The 17,242-nt window shown below is 45.9% G+C and overlaps 1 protein-coding gene across 1 annotated transcript; it reads right to left on the bottom strand.

The window, feature by feature from the left end:
- Positions 1-14,094: 14,094 nt before the first annotated feature.
- Positions 14,095-14,978, bottom strand: LOC149341993 (uncharacterized). The gene is made up of 4 exons (XM_089542771.1): positions 14,899-14,978; positions 14,609-14,691; positions 14,270-14,469; positions 14,095-14,103 (listed from the first exon to the last, which is right to left on the bottom strand). The coding sequence occupies exons 1-4, from the start codon at positions 14,928-14,930 to the stop codon at positions 14,095-14,097; spliced, it is 324 nt and encodes a 107-aa protein (XP_089398897.1). The 5' UTR covers positions 14,931-14,978.
- Between the last annotated feature and the right edge of the window lie 2,264 nt (positions 14,979-17,242).

Here is a 17,242-nt window from a genome sequence, read left to right as displayed (position 1 = left end):
GGGCAAAACGCTTGTCTAGAACGATCGAACTGTGTGTTCCGCAGCTCCCAAAGCCACTGCGACCAGGAAGGCAGAAAATGACGACAAAATCCCATGAGTTTAACTGCACATGCTTACATATAGACAATTTTTAACCAAATGTTATCGCTAGATATTGTGTATTCAGCCTGAAACACGCACAAAACGTGTTCTATGCAAGCGTTTTGCCTTCTGTACGTGGAGCCGAGAGTAAACGATATCAGGAATAACGAAAAGAATTTCTGCCAATCCGCACCGACCAGATGATAAGCATGAGGATCATGATGTGCCGTCCGGACAAACGAAAATTCACGCAAAATCCATCGATAATGATTTTTAAGTAGGCGAATAGCTTGCTTATCCCATGGAATTTACCATGAATGTTCATGGATAAGTGAAATCCAACGCACGTACCAGTAAGACAAGCGTTGGCGTGGTTTCTCCGCGCGTGAACGACGGCATTTTTTTAATTCTCATTTATTGAGGACACGCTTTGGTTGCATTTTCGACAACCTTTCATTTGCTACAGCGAACGCTGCCAATTTTGCACATCGGACGCGAGAAGTAACACAATTGTTCCAGACGCGAACATTGTCATTGCTGTATACGAGACATCTGAAACCCACAGCAGTTCCCTCTCACTTGCCGCTAAACCATGTGACCTCGCTCTTCCCTCCAACTCCACCTCCCACCAGGACCTATTCGCATCGGCGCTCTCCCTTGCGCTTTCGTGATGTCATTTGGTCCACGGTAGTCAGAGAAAGCTGTTGGCTTAAAAAAAAAATGAGCCGACGCTGAGGCGGCGATCGAATATCGAGCGCTAAAACACCTAACATAGGCCGCCGGTTGGAATCCCTGTCGCGAGCTAGACTTAACTATCAAGTGTATGGTGCACGAAACACTGAATCGTATGACACCATACCGAGCATTCTGCGGCAAATGGTTGGCCCACAAATATTAGACGAATGTCGGGACTAAGTGGCCCGACTTCGACGCTTGCTAGGCAGGGACATATATACTGGATCGGAATTGTTCATTTTCGTGTTGTGGTGCTCGGGCATCACGCTGCCGCATGTTTTCGATAAGACTGGTTGCTAGCACTAGGTCACGTGACACATTTACTCGATTATTGCTCTATGTCGGAGCTTTTGTTTTGAGGTGACAGTGAGGTGTCGCGTTGCAAGCACGGCCCCAACGGGCAATGTTTTCACTGCTACAACGCACGCGGCTGCGCCTGTTCGAGCAGGCCTACATCGAGGCACCCTAAGCAGGCCTGTATCGACCTTGTCTGCCTGAAAGAAGAGGAGTTTCTACGGCGGTGGTGCACCCACTTCATCGCTGTAAGCAGTGGCCGCGTGTCCGTGCGGCTGCTAGTGGTGTTCAGTGCGCGGAGTGCGCGTGTGAGTCGTGTGTGCCCTGCGATTCGCGCAGAACTTGGAACTCCAGGGACTATGGTGGACTTCTGCGTGCTGTGTTTTTCTGATTGTACTTGGCGACGGAAGTCGCATTATTGCATTATTTGTTTTCATCAGGGACGGTGGTCCCTTTTCATTTTATTGTTTAATAAACTTCTATTCATTCTGTTACTATCTTATTCCATTATATAACCACCTCGGTTACCATGTCAACCACTAGGTTAAGATTTGCGTTATGCCTCATAACGCTGAGACCCGAAACGCGAGAAGTAGAGCTTAACGCTCTAATACAATGTCGTTGCTATAGAGGCCGCCATCTTGAATCCTATCCGTGGATTCAGCAGAACGCGGAGGCTCGAAACGTGGCCTGTAGAGCTAACACCCTGAAAAGGAATATTCGAAGAAAGTGAAAAAAGGCACACTCAGTGCACACTAGGAGTTTCGGCTCTAGATCCAGCCCATTAGCGGGATCTGCGCTTCGTCTGTGTCCACCACTTCTGAAACTTCTGAAAACCTGGCTTAGTGGCCGAAATGTCTCCCACGTACTCGAACCGCTGTTAGCCCTCCCTAGGTTGTGTGACCTGCTCCTCGCAGCGCAGCACCAAGGGCATCGTCCCCTTAGTTTCGTCGCAGGCGACGCAGATGGCAGCTGTATCGGTGGCCGATTCCGAGCGACGATGATATACAATCGTACTCAACGCTGCCAGTCGTGCTTCAAACAACAGTTTGCTTCCTGATCAGTAGTCACGTAGTTCGATAGCTCCAATTCCACTCTTGTAGTACACGTGGCACAAGGTCAGTGATGATTCGGCCCTGAGCGCTGCAAGCCACGCTGTTTGTTCACCCTCGCGGCCACGTCTGCACGCCTCCCAGGTTCTCGCCGCAATAGCAGAGCAGTGACAGCCTCTTTTCAATGGTTTGTAGGCGTCTGGCCCAGTTAGTGTTGATGCAGGTTGTCTCCAGATATTCGATTACTCTGTGAGCCTATCTTTCGCGGCTTATGAACGGTAGGCGACCTCGGAAGGCAATCTTGCCTGAGGCTTTGCGCGACCGATCATCGCCATTATCAGCCACGCCCACTCTTGGGCAAAGGCCTCTCCCATGTATCTCCAATTAACTCTGTCATTTGCCAGCTGCGGCCAGCGAAACTCAGAGTGTGACCAATCGAGGCCGCCTTGGATCGCTTCGTTAGCCTTCACGCAGCGGGATCCCTCTGCCGCGCGGCCCTACTACTCTCTGGCGCCGCTACAGCAAGTCTCTTGTCTTCGACCAGAGGTAGAAAACTGCGCTCGCGAAGGTCAGGCCAAGGACGTGGACCAGCTTCCAGAAGTCTCGTACAAGTGCAAACTGGTTACAGCCCGAATGGCGACGGCGGCGAAGATTGCAATGGGGTCGAACGGCTGTCTCGAGTAGGGTGGCAGCGTGCTCTTGGGATATGTAACTCTAAAATTGTAGAAAACTGAGCTAGTTGGTTCATACTTCTTGGTGGGAACAGCCGAAATAACAAAACTCTTGTTTTTGACCCCTGTTGCGACTCTTTTATCACAACAAACCAACCAGTAGCCTAAGCTCGCACTTAAAGAGGCTTAATTAGACTGGCTTGGCGGACCTGAAATTAGCAACCACAAGACTATCGAAGCAATATAGTTCAAAAGAAAGCAATACGATTCATCTTCGGCCGCTACGATCGCAAGTTTTCACCTTCCTCCCATATGCACAGCTTACCTCTACAAACTTTAGAACATAGGCGCACACGTGAACGCATCATTATGCTGCACAAGATCGTTCACACGTCATCTGGCATTCAGGCACCCTTCACATTTGTGTCCTGAAGCGCACGTGCAACCCGACGGAACCACCCATTAAACATTGTTCCCTTCAAACCACATATAGATTGATTTAAATTTTCTTTTTTTCCTCTAACTGTTGAAATTTGGAATCGATTGGACGGCTCACTTCGTTTATTGCAAATTTAAGAGTTTGTTGTTCAGTTGCCTGACAATTTGACCTGTTGATCTGTTTTTAATACTTCTGTATTATCTATCTCTATGCTACCCATGTTATTTGTTTTTACTAATGTATTTACCCACTCCTGCTATGTCTCTCCTCAGAGACAGTAGTATTTGTAAATAAATAAATAAATAAAACCAGCAGAACGGAATGCCATCTGGAAAAAATGAAAGAAGGACATTATCTGCAATGTGGTACCATTGCTCCTCTTCGGCACTGTTTTTTTTTTTACTGGGACTGTTTTAAAAGCCTCATGGAAAAAAATTCGTCGTCTGTCATAAAATTCGGCCCTTGGCAGAGAGAAGTGACGTCACCAGACTGGAAGCTGCCATTGTGCGGAGGGAAGAGACGTCACCAGGCTGGAAGTGAATTCGGAAGTCAATTCACTTCCGGTAAAAGCATTAGCAGCTTCTAATACTAGTGCAGTGCCAACATGTAATGTGTCGAGGTCACTGTGAATTTTTTTTCAGTGCTCATATAAATGAACTGCATTGCTGCGGTGCCATCTGCCGCCAAAACTGTGGAACGGTCTTTGTTGCTAAAAGCCAGTGGCCATCTGCGCGGGGAACGTAACCAGCTCGCCTGTTTTCTTTTCCAGGGCACATATGCTAACAAGGCTTTGTAAAGCCCTTGTGGCGTGTGCACTTATTTGTACACTTTGTGTTTGCGCAGAAGCTTTATTCTTAGTTTGTTAGTATGCTTGCGATGAGAAAACGTCTGAACTTTTCCATTAGTACTGCGCTCTTGTCCATAAAGTCGACTGGGGAAGTTCTGCTGAGTTTTGTTGCTTGACGACACAACGAGTAGAGCTTCTGTACAGTAAGTTCGTTTACCCTTGGGCTGAACTTCGTCAGGGAGACTGCAGTGATAGCGCATGACCGGTTGAGATTGGGAACAGGGTGTGTCTCTGTGGCTTAGTTGTGTGAGGGCAATTTGCGTAAGAAGCAGTCATTTACGCCTAACGCCGGAATTTTAAGGCTACCCAAAACATGATCATATTTCCTCGTTCCGCTTGTTTTGTGGATAATACAATAGTCGAAAGGAAATCGGCCGCTTATGTATTGAAATTGCTGGTCGAAAATTTCGAGTTAAAGGTTTCTCTGCGTTTGTTTGTTTAAGTAACGTGCGCTATAGCTCTTACCTCGATTACGTCATTGCAGCAATCCAGAGCGGTGGCCACTCAGTTACCTGATATATAGGCACGGCCGGTACCTGAGGACTCAGGGAATCGAAACCTTTTCCTCTCAGGCGTATTTAATGAGCGACTGATCTGGCTGATGTACGCGCCTATTGTAGAAGTTTCTTTCGTAAAAAGAGGAATTTCCCAAGAATCCTTTACCCTTACATCCAAGTAGAGGAGGGGTGACAGTGCTTCCGCACGGCGTAGAGTTCAGAACGAAATATGCTAGAGCATCCCAGCGCTGCTTTCTAGAGAAGGTTTTTGTACATGGCGGTTGATTGAGCATAAGAAAGAGTCTGGATAGCAATAGAGTTTGTTTCGAGTAGCCTTGTGTCTATCTGCGCCAAGCTTTGTGGGCGCAGTCTGTCAGTATTTGCCAGCAATGCATGTAATTACGCTGTGCCCACTATTATTTTGTTGCTTACAAAATATTATGGGTAATGTCAAGCACGAAGAAAAGAAAGAAGCTTCATCGCTGCCCAAATATTTAATTAGCAGTGACATAATTAAGAGGTAAGCTACGGCTAGGTAGGGCAATAATTTGTCCGATAAGCTCCATTGTGTGCGATGTGGAGTGTTTCGACATTGGAGCGCAAGCAGACTTTGAAGGACGCGGGTTTTGAAGCAATAAAATCAGTTAAGAACAAGTAATAAGCGGTACGACGTCCAATGCCGATTGTATTAAAGTAAGAGCAATGTAGTTCCTACCAGACAAAGGTAAGTGCCTTAATCACTGCTTTTTCTCCATCACCCTCCCCTTTAAAACCTCCCTAACCTGATTACTCCCTCAAATTTACTTTCGGGAATCTGACTTTCAGAAGTCTGCTTCAAGCTGTGTAAAGTGTTAGGTTCCTCATAACAGGAAGGTGAAGATTTGTTTCGTGTAAGGTATTTGCTTGGTGGCATAAGCACTCCGGCTACCTAGAAATTAACAGCTTGATAAACGCAGCGTGAGAATGAAGTTGAACATGGAATGGTAGGTGGCAGTGCACTGACGACTGAAGGGCAATCGGTTACATTATGTGGCAGCTCATCAAATTGATCACATAGCTAGTTTCACCGCTGGTCGTCCTTGTAATCAACAACAACCTATTTTGACACTCACCAGATGTGTCCCCAAATACAGCTGTGCGTATAGTTCTGGTTCGTGACCGCGTTAGTTGTTGTTCTGGTTTTTTTTTAGTGCGACAGCATTAAACTTTCCCCGAGACAAAACATTCGCGTTCTCCGTCGCGAAATTCAGTGATTGGCTGTAGAGTGACGTCACCAAGGTAACATGACATCAGGGAACGAATCATATGATGGCGTCAGATTTCAATATCCATCGCTACAGAAGGAGCTTGGAGGATGCAGCAGTATCGACATCGCTACCGGAGAAGGCAAACGTAGCAGGGGGCGTCAGAGTATCGGGTGGTTGTTTGACTTAATAAATGAAGGAAATAAAACGTTTTATGGCCGCGAGTGAGTTTCAAACCCGTGGCGGCACTGACAAATAAGCTTCGCCGGCCACTGCATCAGACCACTACTTTATTTCCGAACTTTCACCAAGCATGACAAAAGACCAAACGAAGACCCACAGGAGAACTTATGGTGATAATACAATGGGCGCTCAAGGCTGGTTTCCGGATATTAAGATTCTTTTTGCGTTAACAAAGGCTCCACCCTCGAGAGCCAAGTCAGGAACACGAGCAGCCACTTTTTGCACCTCCAAAAACCAGTGCCTACTCTCCCGAAATACTTGCGGTTAGGTCTTGCTTTCGGGTCGCAGTAATAGCCAGCCATTCGGGTGCGCCAAATACTGCGGAGGTCCTTCAGCATTGATAAATAAAGACATACACCGTCCTTGTTGTTTATTGTAAGGTATAGGAACCCATACGTGCCAAGCGGAAGATCTTTTTTTTTGTTGTTCTTTGCAAAACATCCCAAAGATAAACCCCTTCTCAGCGAGGCAAAAATCACGGTCCATCGTCTCTAGTTTCTTACGAAGAAGACAAAGTGATCCCTATTGTACAAATAAGCTCTTTTCCTATAGAAAATAACTAAAAATGTTTCGATGAGCAAGTAAAAAAACGAAAACTTTGTCAGCTGATGTAACCTGCATTTTATTTATCGCTTCAGTACATCACTGCTTGAGCCTCCACGGTACAAGGCCCTGCATAAAGAACAACAATCACTGTAAAGGGTACTCTTTCAAAGCGATAGCTTTACTAGCCTCGTCGAGCCAATGCCATTGTCGCGGCACATTCGACCATCAAGTGGAGGTGTGTCAGCCATGTGACGTACCGCGCGCCGCCACCGCTGCGCCGGCTGACGTTGTAGAGAAGTTAAGCGTGCCAAGATAGCGGCAGAGACCGACGAAGAAGCGGAGCGTCGACTGGCTCAACAACCGTCGAAGAATGCCGAAAGGCGGCAGCGGAGAGCTTTGGAGGCAGCCGCTGCTGCTTGTGCCTCCGCCACGACATCGGCGACGGACGAAGAGGTTGAGTCTAATCTGGCTTAGCAACACAGCATAACCACGCATAACAAAGCTTTCATTTGCATAACCGGGTTAGCCGAGCTAAGCCACAGACAATTTTTGTCAACAACAGATTTGCATTCTTTGGAGAAACGGCCTGACAAAAACGTAACACTTGCTATAATTCTCTGAAATAGGCTCCCAAAGCATCGCCGAGTGGCGCTACTGCGCCAGATGTTAAGCGTTAAGGCCGACCCACATGGAGCGAACAGACGCTGCGAATTTCATGCGGCGCGGCGGAACGCCGACGTGCGTTCGCCGTGCTGCACCACATACGGCGAACAACAGGCGACCGCCGCCAGACCGCAGTCGTCCTGATTTCAATGTTGCTAACAACGGCATGGCCTTGATCTTAGTAAACTACAGCAAAAAAATGTTTTCAAACTTACTCTAAAGCTATTGTTTATTAGAGGGTGGCAAAGGAAACAAATTATTATTTATATTTGTTTCAATTTTATCAGTTTTGTCTTTATTTATCAGACCGTAGGCTAGAGTAGGCAGAGTAATCGCTTGGGTTGCGCACACTGTGCAGTGGGAACCAAGGAAACAATATAGTGCCTAGCAACAACGACAACAACAACAATCGCTAGTCGAATCAAGTCCTGTGCAAGGTGGGCCAGCGTTTTGTGTTGCAATTCCAATTCAATCGCGATTTGCGCACGACGTGACCGATCCGAAAAATCAGCGTGGGCGTCACCATGGGACGCGTGCGGCGGCTTCTTCTGCTGAAGCTGTTGCTTCTGAGAAAACAAGATGAAGAAAAAAAGAGAAGAAGAAGGTTCTGGGTGCATCCAGTATGGCAAAAAAAGAAGACGGAAGGGGAGTATCATACTGCGGCGAGTACATTCTTGCGTAGTTTTGACGTGTCTCTGCACAGGCCACACAGGCTGCGCGGGGCATGCCTCGATGCACTGTCTACCGACTTTTACGTTATATAGAGAACATTGTGTGTGCTGTGCGACACAATCGAGCGTTACAAAATGGTACGCAGCGCGCGCGCGACTGGGGTCTGCAAGCAGGGAGCCCAGTGACCCATCACTTACAAATAACAAAGCTGAAAAGAGGTTCCGTGAGAGAAAAAAAAAAGTCAATCTAGTGCCCAAAAAAGCTTACTGTATATGAATAAGTGCCGAGAGAAATTACTATGTTGTTTTAAACTTGATTGTTTTGCTCTCAGGCAGCATTAAAGTTTCAACAAATTCCAAATAGAGACAAGACCACAATATGCCCCACTGGTCTACCATGCTTTACCATAGTCCATGGTAGAGAGAGGGTGCGGTAGATGGTCCTTGGCGATCACAAAATGAACAAGGGAGGGGAAAACCTCAGGTTGCTTGAGCCAACGTTTCGACAAGGGGACTTGTCTTCGTCTGGGCAAAGCGTTCATCATTGGCAGGGATTAAATAGGGCCTTCGCTCCGAGGAGGAAGGCCCCGGGGGTGGGGAAGGAAAGTGGTGTGAGAGGGGATGCGTGTCAGGAAGGCGAGGGAGGTGAATCTTGATTCGTTAAGCTGCAATAGTGGAAAAACTTATATCTCGAGGGTGTGTAATGAACAAAGGCTTTGAAGGGGCTGCGACGGGGGGTTGGCGCTGGATGGACCTGAAAAACTCAGATAAGAGGATTAGTCAGCGTGGTACAGGGAAATGAGAACAAGGCAAACAAAATAGGCTGGCACTGGAAGGAGAACGAAAGGGGGGACATTTCCAAGGAAGGACAAGGCAAGGGGGAAGGGGGGGAATGGCTCGAGTTCAGAGAAAGCCAAAAGGTGGGGGCAGAGGGGGTAACAGGAATGTCATGGGTTCCGAGAACTGATAGTAGGGGTTTAGGAGAAAAAAAAAAGGTGAACAAAGGGAGAGGGTGAGAAGGCCGGAAATATGGTGAAAGATATGACGTGGGAAGGGTGCAAAGAGCGATAGTATACTCAGAAGTACTTGTATTTGGGCGTGTTGGTTCATAACTTTTCAGGAGGACACAGGGGCGCAACAAAAGACACGGACATAGAAGCAGACAGGGACAAGGGCTTGTCCCTGTCTACCTCCACGCCCGCGCCCCCCATCGCGCCCCCGTGTCCTCCTGAAAAGATAATATACTTATGCGAGGTTCTAGGAAATGGTCTGACCCCGTGCAAGACATTTGTTAATTTAAAATGATGCTAACCCTGAAATGTACCTGAGAGATTCCAGGTTTCATCTGGACATGTTAATCCCTGTTGGTTGCAGTGTTTTAAATTTGTGGATTAGGAATGCTTCTCTGTATTTTCTGTCCCTAGTCGATTTGAAGCCTGACTGAAGAATGAACAATTTGAGTTCGTCGAATTTGTGATGGCGTTGATTAAAATGGGTCGACACTGCCTTCTGTTCATTCCGTGTTGTGTCAGCCCGGTGCCTGTTTAATCTGGCACTCATTGTTTGCCCGGTTCCTCCGATATATTGTTTCTGGCAGAAGGAGCACTGGAGCATGTAGATAAGACCTAGATGCAAGACATGCAAACATTTACAAAGGGACACTACGGTTAAAAGTACGGCAAGCGATTTCAGTTTCAATATAAAGACTAGTTTTGACTGCACATCGTCCAATATTATCTACATGCTCCAGTGCTCCTTCTGCCAGAAACAATATACGTGTCTTTTGTTGCGCCCCTGTGTCCTCCTGAAAAGTTATGAACCAACACGCCCAAATACAAGTTCTTCTGAGTATACTATCGCTGTTTGCACCCTTCCACATCATATCTTCCACCACATTTCGGTTTGGTTGGTTGATGGGGTTTTACGTCCCAAAGCAACTGAGGCTATGAGAGACGCCGTAGTGAAGGGCTTCGGAAATTTCGACCACCTGGGGTTCTTTAACATGCACTGACATCGCACAGTACACGGGCCTCCAGAATTTCTCCTCCAAAGAAATTCAACCGCCGCGGCCGGGATCGAACCCACGTCTTTCGGGTCAGCAGTCGAGCACCATAACCACTGGGCCACCACGGCGGCACACCACCTCATTTCCGGCCTTCTCACCCTCTCCCTTTGTTCACCTTTTTTTTCTCCTAAACCCCTACTATCAGTTCTCGGAAACCATGACATTCTTGTTAACCCCTCTGCCCCCACCTTTTGGCTTTCTCTGAACTCGAGCCATTCCCCCCCTCCCCCCTGCCTTGTCCTTCCTTGGAAATGCCCCCCCCCCCCCCCCCCCTTTCGTTCTCCTTCCAGTGCCAGCCTATATTGTTTGCGTTGTTCTCATTTCCCTGTACCACGCTGACTAATCCTCTTATCTGAGTTTTTCAGGTCCATCCAGCGCCAACCCCCCGTCGCAGCCCCTTCAAAGCCTTTGTTCATTACATACCCTCGGGATATAAGTTTTCCCACTATTGCAGCTTAACGAAACAAGATTCACCTCCCTCCCCTTCCTGACACGCATCCCCTCTCACACCACTTTCCTTCCCCACCCCCGGGGCCTTCCTCCTCGGAGCGAAGACCCTATTTAATCCCTGCCAATGATGAACGCTTTGCCCAGACGAAGACAAGTCCCCAAGCAACCTGAGGTTTTCCCCTCCCTTGTTCATTTTGTGATGATTTACCATAGTAATTTTGCTGAGCTTCGCGGAATTAAGCTACCTTGACAACGATTATTTGGCACTGACAGAATGTGCAGTGTATTTGAAGACATTTCCTAAAACTTTATCTAATCATGGTTTTCTTTGCTTTTCAGTTCCAAGTAATGAGGGATGATCCGCTTCTTTTTTTCAAGTATTATCGAATGAGTGTAAACAAATTTGATCAACTGCACCACATTGTGCGAAAACATCTAACAAAGGTGTTTCTTTGCCGAGAACCTTTGTGTTCTGAAGAGAGGCTGGCCATCACACTTAGGTACAGTAATAAACCAACCGCAGTATTGCTCACTCATGAGGATTCAACACGTGCAATGTTTTTGTCTTGGTCTGCAGGTACCTCTCATCTGTATGTGCTATAAAAGACATAGCAATGGCATTTAGGATTGGCTGTGAGACATGCAGAGTAGTAATTCACCACACTTGCCGAGTGCTGCGGAATGAGTTGAATGAATGCTACATGCCGGTGAGTATATAACTTCTAAATCACTGCTTGACTGTAGGACGGTGTGAATGCTCGAAGCTTTCAAAAATAATATTGTTTATCATTCTCTTCGAATCATTGATGAAGCAGAGCAAATTTAATAATTTCTTTCAAGTTTTTCAAATATATTTTAGTGGACAATGCTGTTGCTTTCTCTGGCTGTTTAAATTAAAACTGTAAACTCATGCTGTGCAGCAAGCTACCGCAATGAGGCAGCACACATAGTTGTGTTCTAGTATATCTCCTTTGAAGTAGAAAAATCTGAAAGAAGCCACATGATTGCTTTCGGGTGCTTGAGCAACAGTGTTGTAATGACTGGCAAGCTTCATTCCCTGCTGATGGAAGACCTCCCCTACTTGTCGCCAAATTAACCCTGTCCTCCCCTAGTAGTTCACACTGAATAACCTCAGTTGGTCAATATTCATCCAGAGTCCTCCACTGCGGTGTCACTATAGCCTGAGTCACTTTAGGCTGTTAGACACCACAAACCAAATTTATCCCTCCTGACCTTTCTGCCTACCTAACTCCCTCAATGCATTTCTCATCTCTGATCTAATTGCATAAGCCTAAATGATTGCCTATTATCAATTCTCCATGATATGTGCATATATAACTGCATGCATTTACTACTTTTTGTGGATGTATGCACTATTAACTGTTAATTAAGCAGTTCGGAATGTATGGTACATATTCTGTGAACGTGTCATTTTTCTTTACAGATGCCAGCAGTTGCGGAGTGGAAGGAGATTGCCAGCGGCTTTTCCAGGAAATGGAATTTCCCCAACTGCTTGGGCGCCGTAGACAGCAAGCATATTCAGATTGTGGCACCACCAAATTCTGGTAGCAACTACTTCAACTACAAGGTATGAGCAATAATTTTAATTTCATGCACATTTTTAGCTAGTTTGTTTCAGTGCATTGAGGCAAGATACTTTGAATATGTTTAAAAACAAAAAGCACAAGCTAGAGTTACTCATATTTTCGTATACACAAGTGCTTGTATATTTAAGAGCTTTCTAGACCATACACTTTCAGGGAAAGGACTCCCCTTGGGGCTGCACAAGTTCAGCTGATCCTACAGACAACAGTCTTCGAGCGGTCGTTGGGCTGTTGCTATTCTGATGTTTCATATTGCACATTGTGCATATGTTTAGAGCATAAAGCTGCTGCATACGCACAGGCTATACTTCTGTAACAAATACACTTGTAACAAATATATATTTCGTGCTTAGATAAAGCAGTCAGTGCCACGCTAACATAATGGCTTATTTTTTCCTTTCAGAAAACATTTTCTGTGGTGCTGATGGCCGTAGTTGATTGCAACTATAAATTCATAATGGTGGATGTCGGAGCACCAGGGCGCTTCAGTGACGGTGGTGTTTTCAAGGCTTCCACATTTGGGAAATGCCTTGGTGACGAAACACTAGGAATTCCTGGCCCCGCAAAGCTACCAAAATGCACCAGTGTGGCGCCTCACGTGTTTGTAGGCGACGAAGCCTTTCAGCTCAGGCAAGATTTTATGCGCCTATTTCCTGGCAAAAATATGGACTCTGAACACAGGGTGTTCAACTACCGGTTGAGCAGAGTTAGGTAATTCAGACTTAAGTGCTTTCATATGGTTGAACTTTTTACCATTCACTAACAGCGTTTCGCAATGCAGCCTATTGAGACTGCTGTTGCCTAGTCTTTATCGCTGGCATTGTACACATTGACAAATCAATTAAATTTATCAGTTATACCAATGATTGTTCCATACTTATGCCCAGTACATATGCAGATGTGTTGAGAGAGAAAAGCCAAGACTTCCTTGTAAAGTTATCCTCATGACCACAGTCAAACAGACTGAGGGTCAATCCGTCGAAGACGATGGCAATCATTTTCAGAGTAAAGAATAAAGCATATCAACTAATCCATGCCATCAATTACAAAGGCCTAAATATCAAAATAGTTGAATAACAAAATACTAGCAGTCGTATCTAACAGCAGCCTAAGCTGGGACTAAGCGAGCTGGAAGATCAATGTTTTGGTAATACTGGCCTCGTGATAAATGGACTTAAAGTTGACATGTCTGACGTGTGTTCCTTAATAAGCCAACTAAGGATGTTACGTTAGTATATATCTGAAGCTAAAATATTCAATGCAACAATATTTCTGTGCCTTGTGCATGCATTTTCAAGTTTAAGACTTCATATCTGGTTTTGTCTTTTTTCTGATGTTTTTGTGGCTGTTATTTTCAGTATTGTGTAATACAAAAATTTCTTTTTTACTTGCAGACGCATTGTGGAGAATGCTTTTGGCATTCTTGTTGCCCGTTGGAGGGTTCTCCTCAACCGCCTCAACCTTCTTCCTCATAATGCAGAGTTTGCGGTGCTGGCATGCTGCGTACTACACAATTTCATGGCTGATACTTCAGAAACGTATGTACCAGCCGGCTATGTTGACACAGTCGACGAGTTTGGAAACATTGTCCCTGGCCAGTGGAGAGATGAGACAAAAAAAATTATCTCATCGAATTGGAACGAACAAAGAAGAAAAACTTCTCACAAAGTGCATCAGATGCTCGTAACATTTTTGTTCAGCACTTCATGCACGAAGGCTCTGTGCCATGGCAGTGGGCACATGCGGGGGTTCAGCCACCAGCACACACAGGACGATGTGGAACGTGAAAGCTCAAGGAACAGCAATTTTTTTTTGACGAGTGAAGTTTGGTGTTTGCATACACACTGTCGGATCATTGAAGTTTTGCCTTCTGCTTCCTTCTCGGCTACATCTACTACAGGCTAAATTATTGCTGGGTAATGGAAACCTACTGTTCTTTACTTATCACTAGACTACAAAAAGTAGATGAATGGGTGGGTAAAAAGATTTAGCTCACTCAGACTGGTTGTTAGGCATCAAAAAATGACACATGAAGGGCGCCACAATGTAGCTTTTATTCTGTGGTTGAATATTTCCTCAGTGATGCCAACAGGTCTATTTCTATATCTGGCCACAAGCTTTTCGGGCATGAACGCATTCTTTTTGCGATTAGTTGTCCGAAAATTGCAGGTTCATCTTCATCTTGTTTTAGAAGGCTTTCTATCTTCTCAATTTCTTGAGCATTGTGATTTTTTTTTGTTCCTTTCTGTGGCCGTGGAGTGTGCAAGTAGGCACATTCATTGGGAGCAGGAGTTGAGCTCCTGCTGTTGGCTTGTGGAGTGTCCACTACTTCCTGGAAAGTGTCTTCTGGGGAAATTGGCTGACAGTCTGTAAAGTGTGAAAAAAAAAAATCAATATCAAGCTTTGCCCTTAGCAATATTCATTCATTAGTCATTGCAGAGATATAAATTTATGCGATAGATTATAGTGACTGTTTCATACGCTTGGACAATAAAAGTCTACTCACCAGTGCCTTCGTTGTAGACTCCCATTAACAATTCTTCAGCGGTGGCTTCAGGCTGATCGCTCCCGCAGAAGTTGCTTCTTGTGCTGATTTCAAGAAATAATGAAATATTACTTCTCAGTCTACATTCCTTCATTTAAAGCAAAGATGTTTGCACTACATTGCTGTTTTCTGTCAACAGATGTATGACAAAGAAATTAAGACTGTACAATGTCGTTCGTTTCATTCATCTTACAAAACGTGCGGTTATTCAGTCATGCAGATATACATCTGTGCTGTCGAAAGTCACAAACCTGCCCATTTCCACTTGGTCTTTCAAGAACATCAGTGATTTGAAATATGTCCACTTGACCTCCGTGGATTCGCTTGCGCCAGAGCCACTTGGAGCCCCCCCCCCCCCTTCCATTTCCTGTATTTTTTGGTGAATGTGTCCCTGAGACCCTTGAATCGTGCCTGTGCACTTGATCCTGAAAAAAATAAAAATGGAAGTCATATTTACAAGCATGCGGCTGTTGGTGCGTCACAATGTTTTGGCACCTGCCATTATGTCTGCCTTAAAGCTTATAAGCTTAGTAGTTGAAGTTATCAAGTTAATTAACGTGATAATTATCAAGGTAAGCATACAAATTAACGAGCATATGTTTTGAGACAGCTTCTTTGCAATTCAAAACACGTGCTCGCACACAATACGTTTATTCAGCTCCTCGTTTGGTCTACACTGACGCTGAATTCAGATGACACACATGCATATCACAGCCGCGTACACGCGCGGCTGGTTTTCCTATAATTTGCAATGCGCACGCCCCCGAAAACCACGTCCGTGACTTCACCACCTTTCGTCGCTTGATAATCCGTTTTGCAACCTCAGATAGCTGCCCCGACTTACGATAAAGGACAGCAATGCAACAAAATATGTCCTCCGAGAAGTCTTAGCACAATTTGCGAAGAGCTTTCTCGAGCCTGACCAGGCACCGACAGTTTGCGCCGATGTAAACACGCCGCACGTGGCGGCCAGCTAGGCGCCACAGAGATAAATAATGTGTCAGGTGGCGACGAATTGATTAGTTTTGGCGCCTGTCATTAGATGAACGCTTTTTCGCTTCAAACTCCATAGAAGGGAATCACCGCGGCTCGACGTGAACGTAGAAAATTTACAGCCCACGCTCATATGCTCATCTCAACGAAGGCGCCGTGAAAGTTGACTTACCGTCAGGGTCAGCTCCGATCTCTGCTTCAATCTCCTGCCACACGATGGCTTTCTCCGTGCATCTTTGTACTGCATGTCGCAGCAGTTCCATAATATTTGTCGCATTTCGACGGCTATGATTAATTTATCATTGTACTCGATGCGCGCAAATTTGGACGCCATGCTGACTGTGGTCGGTCGCAGTATCAAAAGCGGCGGGCGGAAGCTAGATGCGGGAGCAGAGCGCTCTCATTGGTCCGCGTTGACAGCTCGCATTCGCCGCTTCCGGTGAGCGGCTGGCCGCCAGGCGAACATATCTAGAGTCTTGGTCGGCGGCGAACGGCCGCCGGCGGCCAAGCGGCCGCCGCCGGGCGGCCGTTCGCAGGTTTTTCGCGAGGAAATCGCTCCATGTGGGTCGGGCTTTATCCGTGAAAGAAAAGTAAACACTGGGACGTTGACCGCGGCGCGCGCTGCTTTCACCATGCACGTGCATGCGCTCGCGTTGTCGCGATGTGTCGCCTGCATTTCGGCTTAAAGATCGTTTACGAAGGATTAATGGGGGTTACAGGTTCATTCACTCTGTAGGACACTGAAAAAAAAATAAACATGCCAGGCCTCGTGTGCACTGTTCGGTCTATGAAATATCGCCATCATGCAGAAAGATTTACATCGGCCAAACGGAAGGCTTAGTAGATATCCCAGCAAGAGGGCATGATTTGTAGTTAACCACTGACGGCACTGACCGTTTCCCCGTGCAGGTGCTAAGCCTTTTACTTTGGAAGAAATAAACTTGCCCGATATGATCACCGTTAGTTTACAGCGAATGACAGAGGCCGCTATGGCATGACATGTGATATAGAGATGCTATTGAAGCAAGCGCAGTTTGTAGAAGATATAAATTTCGATGTTATTTTACAAAGAAAGGCAAGAGGACGGCCTCAGTGATCAATTTCGCGCCTGGAGCTATACACTGGGAGAGAGAAGAATACAGGGTATAGCGGGTAGTAGAGTAGAGAAAGTTTTGTGAGGGGTGCTCTTTTAAAAGAATTGTTTATTGAGAAAGTGTTTAAGCATGATTTAGTTTTATTCGGCACTGCCGACGGCGGCCTTGTGACGCAAATAATATGCCCAAGGCGGCAGCATAACGCGTATGGTGCTTTTATGGCATATGTGCCGAACTCTACAACGCATGCTTCAAAATGAAGTTTGCAAACCACGAAAATTGACGAGAAAACGTTGGATAGACGCTGATCATGTAAAAATGATAACAATAAAACGAGCTGTATGCATTATTTTGAAGATACTTAACCTGTCCTTAATATTGCAGTCAAAAAAAGCTCCCAGCTGAATAACTGCAGAACCGAGGAAAGCCAAGACGCCGTACTTTAAGCAGACGTTTCAGGAAGCCCCGAAACTTAATTGCATGTAGACGATGGCTGATGTCTAATGAC

The sequence above is a fragment of the Amblyomma mixtum genome, chromosome 5 (genome assembly GCF_055824585.1).
Source record: "Amblyomma mixtum isolate Tamu chromosome 5, ASM5582458v1, whole genome shotgun sequence".
Taxonomy (NCBI): domain Eukaryota; kingdom Metazoa; phylum Arthropoda; class Arachnida; order Ixodida; family Ixodidae; genus Amblyomma; species Amblyomma mixtum.
Note: the sequence above shows the minus strand (reverse complement) of the source record. Positions and strands in the feature narration are given on the sequence as shown.

Excerpts from the sequence above, each read along its gene's own strand:
- LOC149341993 (XM_089542771.1), bottom strand. The coding sequence starts at position 14,930 with ATGTTCTTGAAAGACCAAGTGGAAATGGGCAG. Across the intron at positions 14,692-14,898 it reads GACCAAGTGGAAATGGGCAG|CACAAGAAGCAACTTCTGCG; the intron begins GTTTGTGACTTT and ends TCTTGAAATCAG. Across the intron at positions 14,470-14,608 it reads AGTCTACAACGAAGGCACTG|ACTGTCAGCCAATTTCCCCA; the intron begins GTGAGTAGACTT and ends CACACTTTACAG.